Raw genomic sequence first — 22293 nt, forward strand, 5'->3', positions numbered from 1 at the left:
CAAGATGAGATGTGCAATAAGCTGCATTTTGACCATGATATTGGTCAACTGTGTCATACAATTTCATGCTCAGTGATTGCTTCATACTTAGCTGACAAGATGTTAGATACATATAAGATCGTTTATAGATCACTAGTGATCTACTATAAACGATGTTGCCGATTGAAAACAATGTAACCATTAAAGTACATCCCTTGAGCGTTAAGGCTCCAAACAGAAAATGAAAATGTGGTGGATAGTGAATTCCCTAACAAAAAGAAAAAAGGAACCGCTGTCACTGTGCTATAGTACTAAAATGAGATCTTTTGGTCAACTTCTGTGGCTGTAGTCTTGAGCAACACAGCATCTGTATCACAGTAGGTCGGCGTAGAGAACGGACAGACTCAGACGCCACTCTTCGATTACTTGTCAACGGACTTCAAAACCTCCCAGCTCAGCCGCATGTGCAGCGGCAATGGAGCAACGAAGCTGAGCTTCTCGAGACCCGAGAAGTCACGCTCGGCGTCTTCAGACTGCAACCCTTGGAAGGCAGTTGAGATATCAGGGAGCATCATCTGCTTGCAGTGCAGATGCAACTGAGGCTGCTCCTCCGCGACGCTCCCGCCGCCCAGGACAAGGCCAAAGGGAAGCCTCTGCTTCCTGAGCAGTTCCTCGTCGACGGTTTGCGGCACGGGAAGAGGCGTCCAGTCCTGGTGCGCTTGCCGCCCGTACTTGTAGTCCCCTACGATCGGCGTTCCGAGAACCTCTGCACAGTGGACTCGGAGCTGGGCGGGTTTTCAGGAGAAATCAGGTTTTCTAGTGGTGAGTGATTCTGATACTTTGTAAGATCTTTGTTCAGGGATTGAAATTACCTGATGCTTTCTTCCAGTAAGAGGAAATAGTTCCAACCAAGTGAACCCTACAATCATTAGCAAACCCCAATGATATAGAATGATGATGGTTAATACTTAACACTCCATGTCATATTGGCATTCTTTTTCTTGGTTTGTATACTCATCACTCAGGGCAATCTAAAGATCACACTGTAATGCTAGAAAAACATACAGAGCAATGTTGCCATATGAATATTTTACTTTTAACCCATTTTACCTTGCTGCCTATGCTCTGGTTTTCACTAACTGATTTTTTTCTCCACATAACATTTCACACTTGTTTGATGCACATCCTTCCCAAAATGTAAGGCGCACTTGACTTCTCACGGTCTTTGAAGCACAACTTTGACTACTACTCCCTCCCTTCACAAATATAAGATGTTCCAACTTTTTTGTGAATCGGATTTATATAGACACGTTTTAGTGTGCTTGTTCACTCATTTCAATCCGTATGTATTCCATATTGAAATATCCAAAACAACTTATGTTTGTGAACGTAGGGAGTGCTATATAACAAAGTATACATATTGGACATATATGAATGGTATTTGTTGTATTTATCCTGCAAAATAATTTTATGCCCTATGTCTTCATACTAATTTCATAAACAATACTGTAAACAAAAATCGAGTCAAAATCATAGACTTAAGACCATCAAAAGCTAAGCGCACCTTATATTTTGGGAGGGGGGAGGGGGGGGGTGCCTTTTAACTGGAGTAACATAATGCTGTTACCATTTTATACAGTATATTGTGATGCAGCGGAACTGCAAATTGATGTCATGCATAACTGCATAAGTTCTAATGTAATTTATCATTATCTACTGGTAAAAGGTAACGTACTCATATAAAAGTGTGTCATGTTGAAACTAAATCGGGGTAAGTCTGTTTCTCATCACTATCATAAGTCTGCACGTGACTTGTAGTGTTTGGCATTCTTACACTACTGGTCATACTGATTCCGTTATGGTACTGAATTATCATATCATATGTTCAGAAGAACTTGAGATCTTGACATAAAACTGCTACCAGTAATTTACTTTGTAAAAGAAACTAATGTTTGTTTTTCAACAGACAAGATTATTGTTCGCCTACCTCGGGGGCAAGATTCAATCACTCTGTATTCTGTCAAAGCATCCTGAACAGACGTAGTATTTGGACCAGCTCTAACTGTCAGACGCTCAGACTTGCCATCTTGTAATAAAACCTGCAAAAAGCAGACCTCCATAAAATAATACGACATCCGCTGATTTCTATCGTGGCACCAATGCCTTTTAAGATTATAACCTTTTAATTTTGACCAACAATGTCCCCAGCAATGTATAGGTTTCATTGTACAAAACTTGTACCATCAGATTTGTATTTCAAAGTACTTCTAAAAAAACACTCGACGCTCTGGGAATGAAACCTGAAGGCATTGCCTTTTAGGTCGAGGAAAGGTCCTGAACACTGGCTCCACCCACTATGGTGGCGCAATTGGTGATCTGACACGCATAGGGAACAAACTAAGCGAGGGGCCTTTTTTGTGAGAACCGGCCTGGTTGGCAGCCCCACACCTGGAGGTCTTACCACCATGTTAGATGCACGTTCTCTTGAAGTACTTCTCAGGTAGTCACGATTTTGCAGTTATTAAACAATCCAACAATATATCATACACGAAACTAATGGTCATCACAGTCACGCGAAGCTAAACCACACTTCATACAAATAAACGAAGGGATACAAATCACAATAATGATCAAGGTATTGGATGAACAAACGACGTAAGAAAGAACAAAGAGTTCTGAGCATGAGATGGATAAAATGACATGTGACTGAGGAATATCCAACTTGCGGATAGAGGAAATTGCCCCATACTCCTGTCATTTACTAAGGTCGCAATCTCCCACCTACAGTACACAATTCGGTAAATACCAAATGTGAAATTCTATAATTGAATCACCTGTCTACACTCAATTAGTTTTCTATTATTTTAAAGTAAAACAAATTTATATCTTAACTTATGGAGGAAAAAGAGGATGTGTCTTCTTGTTAAGTAAATATCTATTGTATCTGACTTGAACTCATTGTTTATTTCTGGCTACATCTCTTGTCAGTGAAGTTGCACGTTTCAAAACTATAAAGAATATTTTTGCTAAATAGAAACAGCAAAGGAACAACGCATATTCTACAAACCTTCGCAAGTGGAGCCGAAAGTAAACCCTTGGGATGTCTAGGTGTTCCCATAACAAGTGCAACATATTTTCGTTGCAATACTTGTTGAGTACCCTTCAACATAAAATATATGAGTATCAAGATAAGTATATAATATGGTGCGGAATTCAATAGGAGCATTGAAAAACACAGTAGAAGTTACACTGAACTACTTACATCAGCTAAAGCATCAGCAGTTTTCTCACGAAAGATAGCATGCAAAATGGAAGCACTAAGTTGAGTCCTACCCAGAACAAGGACGCCGCTACAATCCCTATCAAGTCTGTGGACCTGAAAAGCAAATGAGGGCATCAGCAAACATGCAACTCTACGTATATCAACACAAACAAGTTGTTTATCCAAATATAGCAATACTACAAATGGAAAGAGATCTTGAATAATTATACAGAATATATTACTTATCGAAAGTATATAGTACAGTCTTAATTTACATGAATGTAAACATGAATTACCAACAGAGACTTACAAGTTTTAGTTTGAATCAGAATACAATGTTCACTGAATTGAGATAGGTCTACCTTGACAAATACAAATTCAATCTTGTGCTCCTCTCAAAAAAAAGTTTAGTAGCACAACACTACCCTAATCATTATCTTCTCAGAATGCTTAGGGTATGCCTTTATCCTAATTATTACGCTCACATCAATGACAGGCGATTCTATATTCCCTCAGGAAGTACTTTTTTTCCCAAACGAAGGAGATACAACAGGCAAAACTTCCATGCTTACAGCCTTTGCTACAAGTGAGAAACAACTGAACTGTACCGAACTCACCAGGCGAGGTGCATCAGAAGAATTTTCTTCGAACATCGGGGCAAGCACATCTATACTGTTTTTTATGCCAACACCACCCTCCAAATAGAGAAACAAGAAAACCTTTATTATGCACTGTAAAATCTTATGAGAAATCAGGCAAAAATTAAGCCTGCATAAATTCACCTACTTGAACCGGCATTCCAGGGGGTTTGTTGACCACAATGATGGCTTTATCCTGAAAGAATTCCAAACACCAGCAAACATTATTTACCACCCAAATCAATTAAAATAATCTTTTAAATACAAGAATAAATCAAGACCTTGTAAATCTCAAGGCTACGTAAAAAATCAATCTCATTCCTGTTATCAAATTTCCTGGCCTTCTCAGCAACAGGAGATTCTTGAATATTAACAGGTAGAAAGAGGGTATCGCCAGGTACTAGGTGATCTTTCGCCGAAACCTTCAACAATGAAACAAAGTCACATACTGCCAGAGCACTCAGGACCAGTAAAAATACATGCTCTCTTATCTCATCAGGCATGGTACCAACTAAGATTTACAGTGCTATATAATCTCATCCCACATCCTATAGTGGTACCACATACTCCCTCTGTACCACAATACTTGTCGCTGGGGGAACTTGTACTGATTTCCCCCAGCGACAAGTATCCCCCAGCGACAAGTATTGTGGTACAGAGGGAGTATGTTTTATGCAGTAACAAAACCAAAACACAGAGCATATGTCAAGGAAGAATCAGGCCATGTAGTATGGGACAATGTGATATGATGGATGAAGAAATACTGGAAACACCCTTAAAAAAATACTGGAAACACAACATCATATGGAGAAGGCAGGCGAAAAAGGGAAAATCGAGGCTCAACGAATTCTTTCATATTTACCCGAGCGACCATACAGCAAAGAGTATGAACATTATATGTCTGGTTCCAGTAATGACTTCCAGTAATGACAGAAGTATGAATGCGAATGACTGATACATTGGGTTTTAGTGTTTTACACTATCCCTTGGGCTGGTATTGCTGTTATATGTGTCATTATCTGGTCATGTCGACTGGAGTGGTTATATTGCATTTTAGAAACAATGGTAACAAGTTACCAGGTTTCTCAGTTAAGTATTACGTAAAAATAGGTGATGTTCAAATTTATTATCTCACTCGACAAATTCAGTTAATACCATTATTCATGTATTTGACTGATGAGTGTGTATGTGTCTGCAAACCAGAAAAGTACTAAGTATAATGAGCTACAAATGATACAACACAAATATTTCTAATTTAGACTGCTAGGTATATCTAATTCACACATTGTATTCGTTACCCTTCTCAACCGGAATTGCTTAGCACTAGCATCTGTGGAAGATGTCTCAGCAGTCACAGCATTCTTCTTAACCTGTCAGTCACCAAACACAATTAAGATCTTCTTAATATTCTTTCTATTTTATCGCTCATGGAGAAAAATAACTAATATCACAGTAGTCGTTAAGAAAGCATACAGTTTACGGTATTTAAAATAAAAAACATAGTAGATTTCTAATCTACTGCAGTTTTAACATGCATTTTCAAACAGAAGCCTGCTCTAGATTGTTCTTAACCAAGATTAAAAAAAAAACAAAAAAAAAACTTGAGTACCTCAGACCTACAAACAGTATCCAGCAAGAACGCCTCATGTTCTTGCATGAATACTCAGTTCACAAAAAAACTCTGTCTGCACAGTTTTCCACCACCTCAAGTATATATTGGTGGTAAGTGGTAACAAAACGGGAACGCTTTGCTCTTTGGCAAATTTGTGCATGAGCAATTGTTTATATTTTTAAGTAATTCTTGCTGCAATTATATTTAAATAATTCTAGTAACAATTCTAACCAGCCTTCAAATGTTGATGGCCTGATGACGTTTTTCCAAATGTTGGTATATGAATCTTGTTGAAGTGTATATGTGGATGGCCTAGCCCTTTCCATAAGTTCAGACTTTTGGTTGTGTTGGCTAGTGCATGAAGCTTAACATGGTATCAGGGCCAAAGGTCTTGAATTCAAGCCCTGGCTTTCGCAATGTATCCAAAAAAATTGCTGTGGCCCCCTTTGTGTCCATGTATAGGCCTCTTGAGCTATACCTTGGTGGTGTGAATTGCCTAACCCTTTCCATCAGCTCGGACTTTTTGGTTGTGTTGGCTAGGGTATGGAGCTTAACAAATCTCTCAGTTTAATAAAAAGAAGCATGCCATTTTGAATTAAAAGAGGAAACATACTTCCAAGCAAATATGTGAATCATACAGTGTGCAGTGTATTATTTCAAGAATGCTGAGATGATAAGTTGATAACTATATCATTTATCATCTGGTAGTTTATGAGTGCAAGTGCATGCACACAAGGGCCAAACTTACACCCAGTAGGAAAAACTAAAAATATCTGTTGATCAGATACCAATCTATTCATGAACTACCAAGTGAAACCTCCACCACTTGCTTTGTTTGGAAGTGCAACAATATATAGAACAAAAAAAAAATGCAAAGAAGACATAGCACGCCACATAATTGCTGGACAGCAGGAGCCATCCTTCCAGCCAACAGGCTAGAGAAACTAAGCCTGCACTGCTGCCTAAAACGAGCCATCTCAGCTCCGATCAGAGAACTGGATTTTGAGGTACTGTAAGTAGGGTATTCTATTGAGAACAACTCCAACGATTGTGTTTCCTTCAGTAGCCTGAGGTTCTGGATAAATAAGGTCTTTTGTGCATGCAAGTGCAGGAATTCAACTCAGCGACCACACAATAGGAGCGAGCAATTAGATGATCGTGTAAAGATTAGGCAACAAACTCCTTTTTTCCATAAGAGGAAGCAGTTCACTGGCGCATTTGGTCGAGCATGTGGTGCGCACCTTGCGGAGGCGGAAGAGCTTCTGCACCAGCGAGGCGGGCAGGTGGGGGCAGCATCGCCGGACCCATCTGATGGCGGTGGAGTTGGAGCTCCCTTCTATCTCATCTCCTCCCTGCCCTCGAAAAATGGCTCTCGCAGCGGCGGCGGCATCGACCGGCGTGAACGGGGGGAGCTCCATCCAGCGGTTCTTGTTCCCCTTGTCCGGCCGGCCGCTCTCCTCGCTGGTAGAGTCTAGAGCTTCCTGCCTCGCTGCTGCGGTGGCTAGGCCGGCGTATGGTTGCTGCAGCCTTGCCACCGCGCCGCCGGCCGCCAGCCTTCGGAGTAAGAGGAGCGCCGCCATTCTCGTTGTCGAGCCGAGAAAGACTTGGTGCCTTTTCTCTGGGTATTCCTAGCCGTCGGATCCATTTGTACTCATCAAACGAGCCTCCAAATGTTACTTCCCGCCAAAAACAAAACAATATTTGCGTGAAATGTTTATATTTTAACAGCACGTAAGACATAATGATTGAATTGCTCCCTGATTTTTGAGATATAATGAATGTAAAATAATAAGACTAAAATGCATCATAAGTCCTAAAACCGAGGTGTGTCAATTTAGTCCTATAACTTTTATCCGTATATTTTTAGTCTTATAACTTTGAAACTGTAGTTTTTGGTCCTAAAACTATTGAAGGTTTCAGTTTAGTCATATAACTTCAAAACTGCAGTTTGGGGTCCTAAAGCAAAGATTGAAATACGGGAAGCCCGAGAAAGCCCGCTCCTCTCCCTCCCGACCGCGACCGCGTCGCCCCCGCGAGCGACCGGCCGCGCCCAACCTCCTCTTCCGCGCGTCTCCCCCCTTCCTCCCTGCCGCCGTCGCTGGCGCCTGCCGCGGGCCTGGCCCGGGCGATGCTGGTGGCGGCGGCCCCCTGGCTTTTCCCCTCTCGGGTATCCTCCGGCGCGGGAAGGGGCGATTCCGGGCGGCGGTCCTGCGCGGCGGCGGGGGTTCCTAACACGAGCGGGGGCGGGCTACTGGGCGGCGGATCGACGCGGCGGCGCCCGCTCGGCCCAGATCCGGGCCCTTCGGGGCCATCCGGGCCTAGGCAGGCCGGCGGCGGGGTGGGTCTGTTTCGTGGCTTCTGGGAGGCATGGGAGAGGCGATGAGCGGCTGGGTGCTAGCGGCGCCATCACCGGCTTGCTGCAGCGTGGCCAGCGGGGCTTAGCGGGCCCGTTTCGGGCCTAGCCGGGCCAGGGGTGGCCTGGCATGCCCTGCTGCCGCGTCCGACGGCTACCGCGACGGTGTCGGAGGCTCTGGCCTCCTGCACGACGGCGGTGGAGGTGGTTCCCTCCCGTTCGGCTACGGTGTTGCTTCTCCCTCCGCGGGGCGCTTCTCTCCGGTCCTCTTGGCCTCGTGTTGGTGTTTGCAGTGAGGCGGCGTGAGTGGTGGCGCAACTGCGATGGCACATGGTGGTGGGCGGCGGTCTGGCTAGTCGGCTCCGGTCCGGTTAGGCGGTGGGGTTGGAGTGCAGGAGAAATCTTTGCCGGTTCTTCGGCTCCGATGCAGTGACACCTACGGGTGCCACCATTCCTTCCTGAAGGGTGTCGGTGATATCCATCCCCCACCTCCCTCCGCGTGCCAGGGGAAACCTAGGACATGTCCGGGCAACAGCGTCGTCCGCGCCGCTTTCCTTCTTGGAGGTGCTGCTTGGTACGTGGCGGTTCGGAGCCTTGGGCTGTGGTGGTTTGTTTCTGTAGGGCGTAGCGATAGCGGGTCATCCGCGCTTTGTCGAGCTGCCATTGTTGGCATTTGTTTCTTCTTCTTTTTCTTTTGGGCTTGATATGCTGTTCGCCCCAGCGATCCTTGTATCGGTGTTGGTTGCTTTGGAATACGGAGCGGGGGAAACCCTTTTTCGGTATATGTTTGTTCATCTCAGTTCCTAAGCTTGCATGTTCAACATCTACGTTGCATTTTGTTTCCTTTCAAATGAGCTATTTATATGTGTTTACTTCCCCAAAAGTTATCCATACGCTTCCAGGTCGCAGAGTGTGCTGCAACCTGCACGCCCATCACCTGTGTGGCCATGAGTTGCAGGGTAGCCTCGTTGAGAGGTTTGGTACGGTAGCCGGGGAGACCATGAGCTAGTCGGAATGGAGAACGAAATCCCTCTCCCTCAGCCTGCCCGCCGGATGACCTCAAGCCAATCGGGATAGAGGACCCCATTCCACCCCCCTCTCTCTCTCTTATAACATCCTTATTACCCCAACACCTCTGCCGTAGAGTTGGTCGTGCAGGTTGTTATTTGGGCACGAGCATGGCCGCATGTGGGACTCAAAACCGTAGTTTCGAAGTTACAGGACTAAATTGACACACCTTCAATAGTTTTAGGGGCTAAAACTGCAGTTTTGAAGTTGTAAGACTGAACTGACGCACCTCCAATATTTTTGAGACTTATGATGCATTTTACTCTCGAGCTGTACCCTCTCTATGAAAAAAGCAATTACATTGGTTTATAGTGCCTTTCAGTAACGATTTAGGCCGCTTAAACTGTAGAATTGTTGAATGACTACTCTACAACACAATACAAATGTAGATGCCCATATACACCCATATATATTCATCCATATGAACGTGAAAAACTGAGCCGACAAATCTTGAGATTGACGAAGTCACCACAAATGTCTTGTAGTCCCTCCGTTTCTAAATACACCTTTCTAGAGATTTCAATAGACTACATACGAATGTATGTAGATATATTTTAGAGTGCAGAATCATTTATTTTATTCCGTATTTAGTCCATATTAGAATCCCTAAAAAGACTTATATTAGGAACATACTATAACTCTAAGCACACATCATAACACCATTTCAATGATTTTAGGATGGAATTATGCGATTATAGTAACTTCAGGGAGGATTTTTGCAGAATTTCCTGTCTTAGTCGAGGCGCACAAAACGTCACGTGCTCAACATGCGAGCACTAGTCAACCCTCTCCAACGCGATCAGACAAGTTAATGGACTAGTCCATATCATTCTGCAACTTAGTGGACTAAAGTGATTTTGTAGGATAAGTTCCTGTGTCTATGCTTTATACTAAAGCTAGTATAAAGTTGAGTCATTTATTTTGAGACGGAGGGAGTACTATATTAGCTCTAGTATACACAAGAGGAACCAATTGCACAACCCAGCAAGCTTATATACAGTTTCATACTATTTCTTGAGATGTACAATCTCATAATATACATAAATAGTGGTACCGTCAATCTCGTAAATCCAGAAAAGAGAAGAACTGTACATATGTATTACACACACCAGCGTGCAGGACATGTCCTAGTAGCTACTGTGCAATGATCCATTTGCCCTAAGGCGGAGGAACCTCATCAAGTCGACATAAACATCATCTTTGGCCTTCACGCTCATGACGAAATCAATGTGGCCATAGCCACTAATGTATAGCAGCTCTGGCGTAGATCTCAGCTCTTTGACGGTACGCGCGACATCAGTGACATCAGCCAATGCATCAAGACCTCCGTACCCCATCCACATCGGCAGTGATTCTGGTATGCTGCTTAGGTCAAATGGAGGGGGCGACAGCTGGCCGTAGTGCCTTAGGTTTCCCCACAATCCATAGTCGTACCTTGCGAAAGTGCCTTTCCTGATCACTGCATAGACGAAATAAAATCCCTGCTTTAAGATGACTAGAAAGATTGTTTTAACTAGCCAGTAACTATTTCTGTAAGCAATACTCATGCTTTGAGAAATGACCTAAATGCAATATCAATAGCAACAACGAAACAGTCCTAATTTTAGCAGCAAAGCAACTGCAACGAATGAAACTCTGTAGAGTTGCCTTAGTTAATTCATACTGTTTGATACTTTCATGCTGGTCCAAGCACAAAGTAAATAGCAGTTCGGTTGATACTAACGAACTTGGATGGTATTCAAGTGAACTGAAAGCTTTTGATGCTACGTACCATAACTGGGAATCTTTTAGTAGTGCATAACCAATTTCTCAATTTGGAATTTTGCTTGTTGCTATTTGATGCTATGTTCCATAACTGGGAATCTTTTACTGGTGCATAACCAATTACTTAGTTTGGAATTGTGCTTGAGCTCATAGCAACAGGTACTCTTGTGGGGTTTTTTCCAGATAAATAAATAAAAACCTTTCTCTACCGTGGACTGAAGTGAATGGTAGAAGTATGCCATATTTTCGTCATCAAAGTTTTAAATCCATCAACTTCTCAGCTGAGCTGAGCTGATCTCTATAAACTATTCTCCTAACAGTATCCAAATCAACTTCGTTCCTCAAACTGGTATGAACTCATGCTAATCAAGTGTTAAGTTACTACCCACTCGACCATGTCTGAACAGTTGGGGAAGCGATTGAAATCCTCACCATTGGTTGTGCAAATCTACATCATCCAATGGTCTTGGAGGTTATACATCCACCATCACAGCTATGAGATGGCAGATGGGACGAGTCCTGAGTTACTGATACATGCCGGGACAATAATGGTCCATGGAGGGAATTCTATGTGATGCCACTCTAGAAACCACCCTTTCAAATTCCTACAGCTATAAATCAATTAACTTGCCTGCATTCTACACTTTTAAGATTATGGAGATGAATGCCCATCAGAAAGACCAAAAGTGCTTGCATGCAAGTGCAAGTACACGTGCACATTCAAAAGGATTGAAGAAATGGAGGCCAATTTAGGCACTGTTTGCAACTCTCAGTTATAAACTACTCCCTCTATATTTTGGTACAGAGGTAGTACAAAGTAAGGGGAAATAATGTTCCAAGACATATTGTCTAAACAACTTAAGAATTAGACATGAGAAAACATACTCTGAAAAAGATGATGCAAGTTTTTAGTTGATGATGGATGAGGTTCGTACTCCAAGTAATGGTCAATCCGTGATCCATTGAAGCAACAATTTTCCCCTGAAAAAGTAAATGAATTAAATCAAAACAACAAGAAATTAAGAATGCAGTTCAAATATACCACAGCATAAGCAGTCAGCACAGCTAAAATGTGTTAGTTCATTCATCAACATCCCTTATGATGTGATCTATTTAGATCTTAAATAGGTAATTCCATTCGTGTGCATTTCCAATAAGGAGAGACACTAACTTAGAACAGACAGTTCAACTTTGTTTCAGGATGTAAACTTGTGTGCCACTATCAGAAGTAGCATGGCATGTGAATTCTACTATTACTGAAACTCGATACAGAAAGTTAACTTGGCGGTGGCTCAAATATGCCACAGCATAAGCAGCCAGCACAGCTAAATTGTGTTAGTTCATTCATCTACATCCATGATGATGTGATCCATCTAGATAATTAAATAGGTAATTATATCTCAGTTCTAATAAAGAAAGATACTAGCTTAGAACAAACAGTTTGACTTTGCTTTGAGATGTGAAACTTGTGTGCCACTATCAGAAGTATCATGGACTGTGAATTCTACAATTACTGAAACTCAAAACAGAAAGTTAACTGCACCCTTGAAATTAAACTCGAAACTGAGAATGCCAGTGCTCTAATTGGATGAGAGCAGACCCCTGATAAAAGTTCAAGCATAACCTGGCATGCACAAGAACTGGTCTAGGCTCCACAAATTAACATAACATTGTTGACATGCCTTTTAAACACCTAATCTTGCAATCCATCACCATTGCCATCAAATCTGTCTGTGTGATAATGTACGGTGCATTATTACGACACCGAATTTGTCTGTGATAATCCACCATCATCATCTGGAAGCAGCGAACGCTGCTGCCTTCAACAGTGACAAACCCGGCATCGTTATGCTGCTAGACAAAGGCAAGTTTGTAGGGTAAGGCAGGTGTGACTGGCCTACAGGTGTCATCACCGGCGGAGCTTACCGCTTAAGGCGTGGTTCGTGTTGTCGGTGTTTCGGTCTATTCAAAGGCCCGTTGAACATGTTACTTTTTCTATCTATTGAGTTATCAGACACAAGACTATTACATTTTCTCAAGATAAAAATTGTGAGCACAACTGCCTTACAAGCTCAGTAACTTATACTCCCTCCGTTCGGAATTACTTGTCTCGGAAATGGATGTATCTAGTACTAAAATACGTCTAGATACATCCATTTCTGCGACAAGTAATACCGAACGGAGGGAGTAATATACACAGTTTCAGTATCTGGATTATTTGGCAATGGTTATGTTCTAGTGCATATAAAATGTGTGTTTGGACAACAGAACAGTAGAACTCAAGCAATATCAAATTTAGGACAATCTCACCTTTTCTTTATAGCAAGTAAAAATCTATAAAAACTCCGAAAGAAACAATACAATACCTGTTATCGAAGACAGCAAATCGTTGCAGTCCACATGTCCATCATCGCATATAGAATCTACTATTTGAACTCCCATATCGCTATTCATCGAGTTGGACAATTACAATCACACCCAAAGAGAAAAAAAAAGGAAGGCTAGGGAAAGAAGTGCCATACCTCCGGAAGTTCAGCTGATGGAAGCCCATGGTAAGAAGCATCTATGTCAAAGCTCACCATAAGTCAGTTTGGAAGTTACTGGCATTTATTTGGTGGATTTATTCAAAGGATAGTAAAGCACCTGGTCAAGATGCATGCCAACTGCTCTGAGAACAAAACTAGCACTAACATGATCAAGGTAAGAAATTGGACAAAGAAGTGCAGCAGCGCTAATCATCTTTGTGATTTCAGGCAATGTAAAAGCAGCCAAACCCATAATAGTTCCCTACAAGAAAAGGAAAATATTTATTACCACAATTTTTTGGATTCACAACAAACATTTCTCAATCGAACCCCAAACAGCTTACCTGTGAATGCCCCACATACAAAATTTTGGACTGCCTAACTGTATAAACGTAGCTTAACATTGCCAGAAGATCATATTCAGCAAGCTCTTGCCAGCTCCAATCCCAGAAAAGCTGCAAAGCTCCCACAGGATTTGGTCAGAATCAAAGACTAGAACCAGTTTGTAGTTGCTGTGCTGTGCTGCCCTCACAATGGAATCTAGTTACATACATGAATTTTACTAATTGCATTTATCATGGCTAGAATGTGCTTACAACTGTATATCCAAAACTAGAAAAAGCTTCGGAAAAGCTCACCGCTGTCAAGCGAGCCTAAACCATAGGGACCATGGACAGGTCAGGGAGCACATTATGATCTGTATTTGTGTCTTAAAGCACATGTTATGCAATTTCATCCACAATTTTAATAATGAAAATCTTCATTTCGAGTGACTTCCAGGTTCTATAAAGGTCAACTCCACTTTATTTTTACTACTATGCAATTGGGTGAATGGTCAAATCAGAAGACTTACTGTACATACCCAATTCATTCCTTGTTTGCAGAAAGTGGTGTTTCATAATGTAACTTTCTATAGAGTACACTCACCTTATCATGCACAGTGAAAGTGGAATGGCCTTTACTCCAACGTGTTCCACGAACATTTCCAATCCAAACATCGAACCCATTATCAGCAAGGATATATCCAAGCGACTGTTCAGCAGAATTTATGAACCATGTATCTCCTCCCTGTCAAGGATATAGATAAAGCAAAAAACATTTTAAAAATAGAGGTTGATGCGATTGGACAGTGATTGTGGCAATTGAAGATAAGAACTGCATTATCTAATGAAACATCCAGATATGGAACAAACTGCAACTGTAACATGATACAATCAAAAGCTATGTGAGAATGGCTGTAATGAGAAAAAACCTGAAAAAGACCATGTTGAAGAAAAACTGGAGGTCCAGTATTGTCTGCAATTCCATTTTTGCCATGTGGAATATGCTGAAGAGATAAAAGAAAGCCATCGTTTGTTTCAACCTGCAAGGCCAAGAAAATAATAAATAAGATCCATATAAGAAAGAGTGGCGGCCACTCTACATGTCAGTAACAGGGGGAGCTTTCTGCTACAATTCACTTGGTGAGCTTTAAAAGCAGGAATGAAAGGAAAAGAAGGACACTAAGTTTTTAGAAAAGGTTCATGGCGTTTGGTAAAATACCTTCAAGATTAATTGATATAAATACACGTAAGGACACATTAGTTTTGGTCTCACTGTAGGATATTAATAGTGTTTTAAATCAAAAATCAAGATCCCTCTTCCTTCACTCTGGCATCACCGTGTGCAGAAGCGCCATCACCATGTACCATGTGATACCAGGATGATTGTGCAATCAATGATTTGACAATAGTTGGTGACATTATCGCAAGACATCTGTGCTAAAGAAATGAACCTGCAAGCGGGTATTTGCACCATAAAATGGTGTTAACAAGTCGGAGTCATTTATCACAAGCCAGCTCTAATGGAAGAATGTTTACTCAAGATGGATGTGACAATGCCTATTGTAGAGTTGTGCCCTGAAACTAGGAATCGAAGAAGAGGAGTGTAAGCACGGTCAACCAGTACGTTTGTCTTTTGCTTGGAGTTGAAACAAAGGATACGGGCTACTACTTTGCCTGAGAGTAAAGGAGCTCCATGACACAAGTAATTGCTGCTCCAGTTCACTTGAGACACACTCTTACATTTATTGCTTATTTTTTCCCTGCGACGATTGCATTTTCTTCTCTTGGAACGGGACGTGAGAAACAGACTTTGGTGGCTCTACACAAGCCCAACTGGGACCAAAATAGTATCTCGGCCATTTCATTTTCACCTGGCAAGAAAACAGAAGGACATTGCCGTGTGAATGCACGCAAGCCTGCGTATGGACACGGAACAATTCGGCTCCCCCGATCTACCTTGGTTGCTAGGCTAGCTGTTCGATTACCATCCGGATAGACACAATCGTGGCTCAACTCCAAACGGATAAGTCAACGAGTAAACAAACCTCCCCCTTCCATTCGCTGGGGGGAAATGGTCGAAATCGGCATGAAAAGCACAAGACTAATCAGCAGTGGAGGAACGGAGAGGGGAGGGATGGGGGGAAGAGGAAGATGTGCAGTACTGTACTACATATACTAGCAGCAGGGAACGTACGTACGGTGTGCTCGGTACACGGGTAGCCCAGCGGCAGGAGCAGCTGCCCGCAGAGTCCGCCGCCGGCGTCGCCGCGCGGCGCGGCGTGGCGGAGGGCGGAGGAGGCGTGGGCCGCGCCGGAAACGCAGGAGCAGAGGAGGAGGAGGAGGGTCAGGGCGAGCGCGGCGGCGGCACCTCCTCCCGGGACCGCCATCTCCTTCGGTCGGGAGTCGGGAAGGCAGAAGCGGCGGGTCGAGGGCAGTTGGCAGTTACACACGCCACACGAGCGAGATTATACTAGTACTGCAAAATGTTTTATTTGGGCGCGCGACCGACGACGGGTACGTAAAGGATCGGCAGCCGCACGGTTTCTGTTTCATCATCAAATATACTCCCTCCCTTCCACAATATTAAGACATTTTTTCAAACATCAATTTCTTTACAAGAAGACGCATGTTGTGCCGTGTCCATGAGTTATTAGACGAGCATGGTACATGGCGAGGTAACTTGTTGTGCCAGTACTTTTTGCCGATCATGTACAAGAGATTTTGAAGATCAAGGCCTCACCCCGGTTGGGAAAGGATATTCTGTCATGGGACACGAAACAGAACGACATCGTTACCGTGTGTAGTGCGTATCGATTTGTGCTCGAGGTGAAGTTTTGTCCCTCTTCAGTCGCGGCGAGCAGGGCACCAGACGGGCGACGTGACGTCTAATCATTCTCATGGAGTTGTCCTGCTCCTTCAAAGGCTATGTATTCGAATGGAGAATTGCAACTGATACTTTGGCTATGTGGGGGTAATAAATTTGATCGGTATTATCGAGAAATTTGATTTATGTCCCCTATGTGGTCTTGAGTGAGAGGGCACACTTCACGCCTTCTGTAGGTGCCCCAATGTGGTCAATCTTTGGAAGGCCATGCAAAAGTATGGTGCATTCCAAACATTCATAGTGTGCGTCACAGTGGGCCAGAGTGGCTTCTGGATGTGATCTCCGAGCCGAACAAGGGTGACCATTTAGGCCTGCTGATGGTGTCGTGGAGATGCTCGCCCGCCCGCAAAGAGGCGACTCATGACCCCCCTCGGTTTGAAGTATCTAAGGAGGTTCCTACAGAGCTATGCTACATTGTTATTCGGTATCCAGTACTGCCGTTGATGAGGGACGTGTAGCCCCTATATCACATGTGAAGCCCCCACATCACGAATCATGCATGTGGTAGCTACCCCCATGAACTGGGCGAAACTCAATGTTGACGACTCTTTCTCGGCCGAGGATGAGAGAGCAGGGGCTAGAATGATTCTCCGGGATTATGATGGGGTGATCATCGTCTCAACGCTTCACTCACTCTGGTTGTGCCCTGATGCTTTGCACACTGAATTGGTTGGATGCATGGAAAGCCCGGCGCTAACACATCAATGGACACATTTTGCAGACCATTGTTGAATGTGATAGCAACAAATGATGAACTCTAGTGAGCAGAACGAGTTTTCATATGCCATGGTTGAAGAGGCTTATGGGTGAGAGGGAGTATATAGTTATTAGAAGCGAGCAAAATAATGTTACCCACGTTCTAGTTAATTTTGGTAGAACGGAGACCATACAATGGTATGATTTCAATCTGGACCTAGTGTTAGTCTTAGCTTGTGTAGGGAAGAACTTCTTTGCTCTTGAGTAATACTATCGAAATAGGCTTTCGCTCTGCTTTATATATAAAGCAACAAACACAATAAACAACAGAACGATACAAGAAGAAGATGAAGCACTCAAACACGTGGACCATAAGAAAACAGATTGGCATAAAGGTGCCAAAAAAGAACAAAAATAAGAAAAATAAAATGACATGAAGTCGCCGCCGGACAAGAGCGCGCGATAGTATGAAAACTATTGGGGAACGTAGTAATAATTCAAAATTTTCCTACATGTCACCAAGATCAATGTAGGAGATGCTAGCAATGAGAGAGAGGGAGTGCATCTTCATACCCTTGAAGATCGCTAAGCGGAAGCGTTACAATGAACGCGGGTGATGGAGTCGTACTCGCGGTGATTCAAATCGCGGAAGATCCGATCTAGCGCCGAACGGATGACACCTCCGCGTTGAACACACGTACAGCCTGGGGACGTCTCCTCCTTCTTGATCCAGCAAGGGGAGAAGAGAAGTTGAGGGAGAGCTCCGACAGCACGACGGCGTGGTGATGGAGATTGCAGGGCTTCGCCAAGCACTACGAAGGAGGAGGAGGTGTTGGAGAGGGGGAGGGCTGCGCCAGGGAAGGGGTGCGGCTGCCCTCTATCTCCCTCACTATATATAGGGGGAAGGGGGGAGGAGGAGGCGCCCTAGGGTTCCCTAGGGGAGGGGCGGCGACCACATGGGAAACCCTAGATGGGTTTGGGCGCCCCCACCCCTAGGAAACTTGCCCCCAAGCCGGGAGGGGCGACTGCCCTAGGGGAGGCACCCCCACCTCTCCAGGTTACGTGAGAGGGGGTGGGAGGGGCGCACAACCCCTTAGTGTGTTGGGGAACGCAGTAATTTAAAAAAATTCTACGCACACGCAAGATCTATCATGGTGATGCATAGCAACGAGAGGGGAAGAGTGTTGTCCATGTACCCTCGTAGACCGTAAGAGGAAGCGTTATGACAATGCGGTTGATGTAGTCGTACGTCTTCACGATCCGACCGATCCTAGTACCGAAAGTACGGCACCTCCGCGATCTGCACACCTTTGGCTTGGTGACGTCCCACGAACTCTCAGCTAAGTGTCGAGGGAGAGCTTTGTCAGCACAACGGCGTGATGACGGTGATGATGAAGCTACCATCGCAGGGCTTGCGCCTAAGTACTATGATGATATGACCGAGGTGGATTATGGTGGAGGGGGGCACCGCACACGGCTAAGAGATCAATGATCAACTTATGTGTTCTAGGGTGCCCCCCGCCCCCGTATATAAAGGAGCAAAGGGGGAGGCCGACCAGCCCTTGGGGCGTGCCAGGAGAGGAGGGTTCCTCCTCCTAGTAGGACTAGGACTCCCCTTTTCCTAATCCTACTAGGAGGGGGAAAGGAAGGAGGAGAGGGAGAAGGAAAGGGGGGCGCCGCCCCCCTTCCCTAGTCCAATTCGGACCAGAGGGGGAGGGGCGCGCTGAAACGCCCTTGTTGCGGCTATATCTCCCACGTGTCGAAGCACGACTTAGAGGCATAACCGCATTGAAAGCAATGTCGAAAGTGAGGTAATCTTCACACAACCCATGTAATACATAAGGGAAAGAGATACATAGTTGGCTTACAATCGCCACTTCACACAATTACATGAATAAAGCATTACATCATCCAGATACAATCAAGGCCCGACTACGGAACCAAAATAAAAGAAGAACCCCAAATGCGACAAAGGTCCCCGATCGACCCCAACTGGGCTCCACTACTGATCAACTAGAACGAAACAACATAAAGGACAAGATCTTCATAGAGCTCCTCCTTGAGCTTGGTTGCATCATCTGCACGGACTCATCGGCACCTGCAAGCTGGTTTTGGAAGTATCTATGAGCCACGGGGACTCAGCAATCTCGCACCCTCGCGATCAAGACTATTTAAGCTTATGGGTAAGGTAAAAGTATGAGGTGGAGCTGCAGCAAGCGACTAGCATATATGGTGGCTAACATACGCAAATGAGAGCGAGAAGAGAAGGCAAAGCACGGTCGATGCAACTATGATCAAGAAGTGATCCTAAACAACCTACGTCAAGCATAACTCCAACAACCGTGTTCACTTCCCGGACTCCGCCAGAAAGAGACCATCACGGTAACACACGCTGTTGATTCATTTTAATTAAGTTAAGGTTCAAGTTATCTACAACCGGACATTAACAAATTCCCATCTGCCCATAACCGCGGGCACGGCTTTCGAAAGTTCAAATCCCTGTAGGGGTGTCCCAACTTAGCCCATCACAAGCTCTCACGGTCAACGAAGGAATAGACCTCCTCCCGAGACGTTCCGATCAGACTCGGTATCCCGGTACAACAAGACATTTCGACAGGGTAAAACTAAACCAGCAACACCGCCCGAATGTGCCGAAAAATCCCGATAGGAGCTGCACATATCTCTTTCTCAGGGCACACCGGATTGTCTAAACTTCCGGTAGGCCAGCCCAGAGTTTCCCCTGGTGGCCACCGGCGGCTGACAAGTTGGACCAACACTCAGAGGAGCACTGGCCCGGGGGGTAAAATAATGATGACCCTCAGGAGCGCGACTCCCAAGGGAAAAGAAAAGGCTAGGTGGCAAATGGTAAAACCAATGTTGGGCATTGCTGGAAGAGCTTTACTTAAGGCGAACTGTCAAGGGGTTCCCATAATAGCCCAACCGCGTAAGGAACGCAAAATCCGGAAACATAACACGGATATGACGGAAACTAGGGCGGCAAGAGTGGAACAAAACACCAGGCATAAGGCCGAGCCTTCCACCCTTTACCAAGTATATAGATGCATTAATTAAATAAGATATACAGTGATAACCCAACAAGTAAACATGTTCCAACAAGGAACAACATCTCCATGTTCCAACAAGGAACAAACTTCAATCTTCACCTGCAACTAACAACGCTATAAGAGGGGCTGAGCAAAGCGGTAACATAGCCAATCAACGGTTTGCTAGGACAAGGTGGGTTAGAGGCTTGGTTGAACAAAGTAGGAGGCATGATAAGCAAGTGGTAGGTATCGCAACATAGGCATAGCAAAAGAGCGAGCAACTAAGCAAGCAAAGATAGAAGTGATTTCGAGGGTATGGTCATCTTGCCTGAAATCCCGCAAGGAAGAAGAACGAGTCCCTGAAGAAGACAAACGGACGTAGTCGAACGGTTCCTCACAAACGCGATGTTAATCGGAACCAACCCGAAGAAGCAAACACCGGAAAGAAGCAAACAATCATGGTAAACAACCACCACATAAGCATGACACGATGCGCAAACAAGTATGATGCATGTCCGGTTTAATGAGGCATGGCATGGCAAAATGCACAAGCAAATTCTACAAATTAAGTGGAGCTCAATATGTAACTCCGTTGCATATTGACGAAACACCACGTGACTTATTAAGTTCGATCTTGTTTATGTACCCAACAATATTAAATGTTGTTAAACATGGCAAGAGGGTGAAGCAAAGAAAAACTACCTATCTAGTCAAGTTTAAATGAGGCCGGAAACAACGAACAACAAATTCCGGTAAATCCCCATATGCATATTTTAGATTTGGTGCTGTTCTGCCCTAAACACAATTTTAGAGTTGTTTAACATGCAAAGTAAAGCCATCATGATAAACTAGGCAAAATTCTACCCCAATTACATATAAAGTTTATTTAATTCGGAGCTACGGTTGAATAGTTATGAATTAAATCATTTTAGCATGGCATAGGAGCAAATTTAAACAAACAATATTTTAAACATTTTAAACATGGATGAAAGTTGCATATTATTAAACTAGACAAAATTCTAAGCAAGTTTCATATATAAATCATTTTAAACCAATGCACGAATTGTGAGTTATTATATGCATGAACATGAGGGCCTTTTCTGTAAAACTGCAGTCTCAGGATAAATAGACAAATTCACAGATCTTGAAAAAAAACATCAACGGGCTGAATCTGGACAGGAAGCCCAACAAAGGAAAAAAAAGGACGGGCGCTGGGGTGGCCTCACCATGGGCCTCGGCCCGGCTTGGCAAAGGAGGCCGGATGGGGCGGCGCGGATCTTGGGCTGGCGGAACAGATGCGGCCGCGCTGGGCCTTGGCGGCGCAGTCAACGCACGCGGCTGGGCCAGGCGCTGAGGTGGATGAGGCCGGCTGCTGGGCTGCTCCTGGTTTGAGGCCCAGGGCGTGGTCGCTGTTCACGTTGGCGAAGGAAAAGGGCGGTCAACGGGGCAGCGCTCGGCTCGTCCCTGAAGCGAGGCACAAGCAGGCAACCGACGTTGGCGGCGGCGGCGAACAGCTCGCCGGATCCGCCTGATCCGGGCGAGGCAGCGGCACGGGAGGCCGAAAATGGGCAGGACGACGGCGGGGCACCTAGATCCGGTGGCCCTGGGGTTCCCTGTACAAGGCTGAAGATAGAGAGAGGTTAGAGGAAGGGGGGGAAGGAGATGGCCAGGAAAAACAGAGCAGGGCGGCGGGATCCAGCCTGGGAGGTTCTCCAGCGAGGCTTGCCGGCGACGAGGTCTCCAGAGACCGTACGAAGGCTCGAGGAGCTTCTCTCCTTTGGTGCTGGACCCGCACGGGAGTCGGGAGGGGAGGCGGCTGCTAGCAGAGGATGTCGAGGAGCAGGGACGCGCGAGGAGCTGCTGCTGGGCTTGGTCGTCGGCGGAGACGAGGCCTCGGGCAGGAGATCGGCGAGCGGCGCTGGTTCCTCGGCCAGGAGGAAGGAGGAATCGAAGGGAGCCATGGGAGGGCTCTGGTTGGGTGGATCGATGGATTGGTAGGTGGAGGCAGCGCTGTGGTTGGGCAGATTGGAATGAGAGGATCCTGAGGGAGTAGCGATGGCGCTAGGTAGAATGGGACAAGGTACCTGATTTTTAGGGTTGGACCTTGTGTATTTATGTGGCAGGTGGATTAAGTTGGGGCTATCG

The 22293-nt window shown here is 44.7% G+C and overlaps 2 protein-coding genes across 2 annotated transcripts; both read right to left on the reverse strand.

The window, feature by feature from the left end:
• Window positions 1-10: 10 nt before the first annotated feature.
• LOC125508840 (Pseudouridine synthase family protein) lies at window positions 11-7122 on the reverse strand. The gene is made up of 10 exons (XM_048673634.2): window positions 6733-7122; window positions 5178-5249; window positions 4161-4301; window positions 4028-4075; window positions 3859-3936; window positions 3242-3355; window positions 3047-3139; window positions 1967-2078; window positions 852-898; window positions 11-764 (listed from the first exon to the last, which is right to left on the reverse strand). Exons 1-10 carry the CDS (start codon window positions 7069-7071, stop codon window positions 402-404), a joined length of 1407 nt encoding a protein of 468 aa, XP_048529591.1. The 5' UTR covers window positions 7072-7122; the 3' UTR covers window positions 11-401.
• Window positions 7123-9884: 2762 nt separating this feature from the next.
• On the reverse strand, window positions 9885-16007 carry LIP1 (lipase 1). The gene is made up of 9 exons (XM_048673637.2): window positions 15723-16007; window positions 14454-14564; window positions 14129-14269; window positions 13546-13656; window positions 13320-13463; window positions 13199-13239; window positions 13043-13122; window positions 11562-11657; window positions 9885-10371 (listed from the first exon to the last, which is right to left on the reverse strand). Exons 1-9 carry the CDS (start codon window positions 15909-15911, stop codon window positions 10040-10042), a joined length of 1245 nt encoding a protein of 414 aa, XP_048529594.1. The 5' UTR covers window positions 15912-16007; the 3' UTR covers window positions 9885-10039.
• Window positions 16008-22293: the final 6286 nt, after the last annotated feature.

Source organism: Triticum urartu, chromosome 5A (assembly GCF_056163025.1).
Source record: "Triticum urartu cultivar PI428250 chromosome 5A, HENAU_Tu73, whole genome shotgun sequence".
Classification (NCBI taxonomy): Eukaryota; Viridiplantae; Streptophyta; class Magnoliopsida; order Poales; family Poaceae; genus Triticum; species Triticum urartu.

Coding starts and splice junctions, on each gene's coding strand:
- LOC125508840 (XM_048673634.2), bottom strand. CDS start 7,071: ATGGCGGCGCTCCTCTTACTCCGAAGGCTGGCGGCCGGCGGCGCGGTG. Junction 4,302..5,177: donor AGCAATTCCGGTTGAGAAGG/GTAACGAATACA, acceptor TCATTGTTGAAG/GTTTCGGCGAAAGATCACCT. Junction 4,076..4,160: donor GTAGCCTTGAGATTTACAAG/GTCTTGATTTAT, acceptor GAATTCTTTCAG/GATAAAGCCATCATTGTGGT.
- LIP1 (XM_048673637.2), bottom strand. CDS start 15,911: ATGGCGGTCCCGGGAGGAGGTGCCGCCGCCGCGCTCGCCCTGACCCTC. Junction 13,657..14,128: donor CTTTCACTGTGCATGATAAG/GTGAGTGTACTC, acceptor GGAGCTTTGCAG/CTTTTCTGGGATTGGAGCTG. Junction 10,372..11,561: donor CTTGCATCATCTTTTTCAGA/GTATGTTTTCTC, acceptor TCGTCTATGCAG/TGATCAGGAAAGGCACTTTC.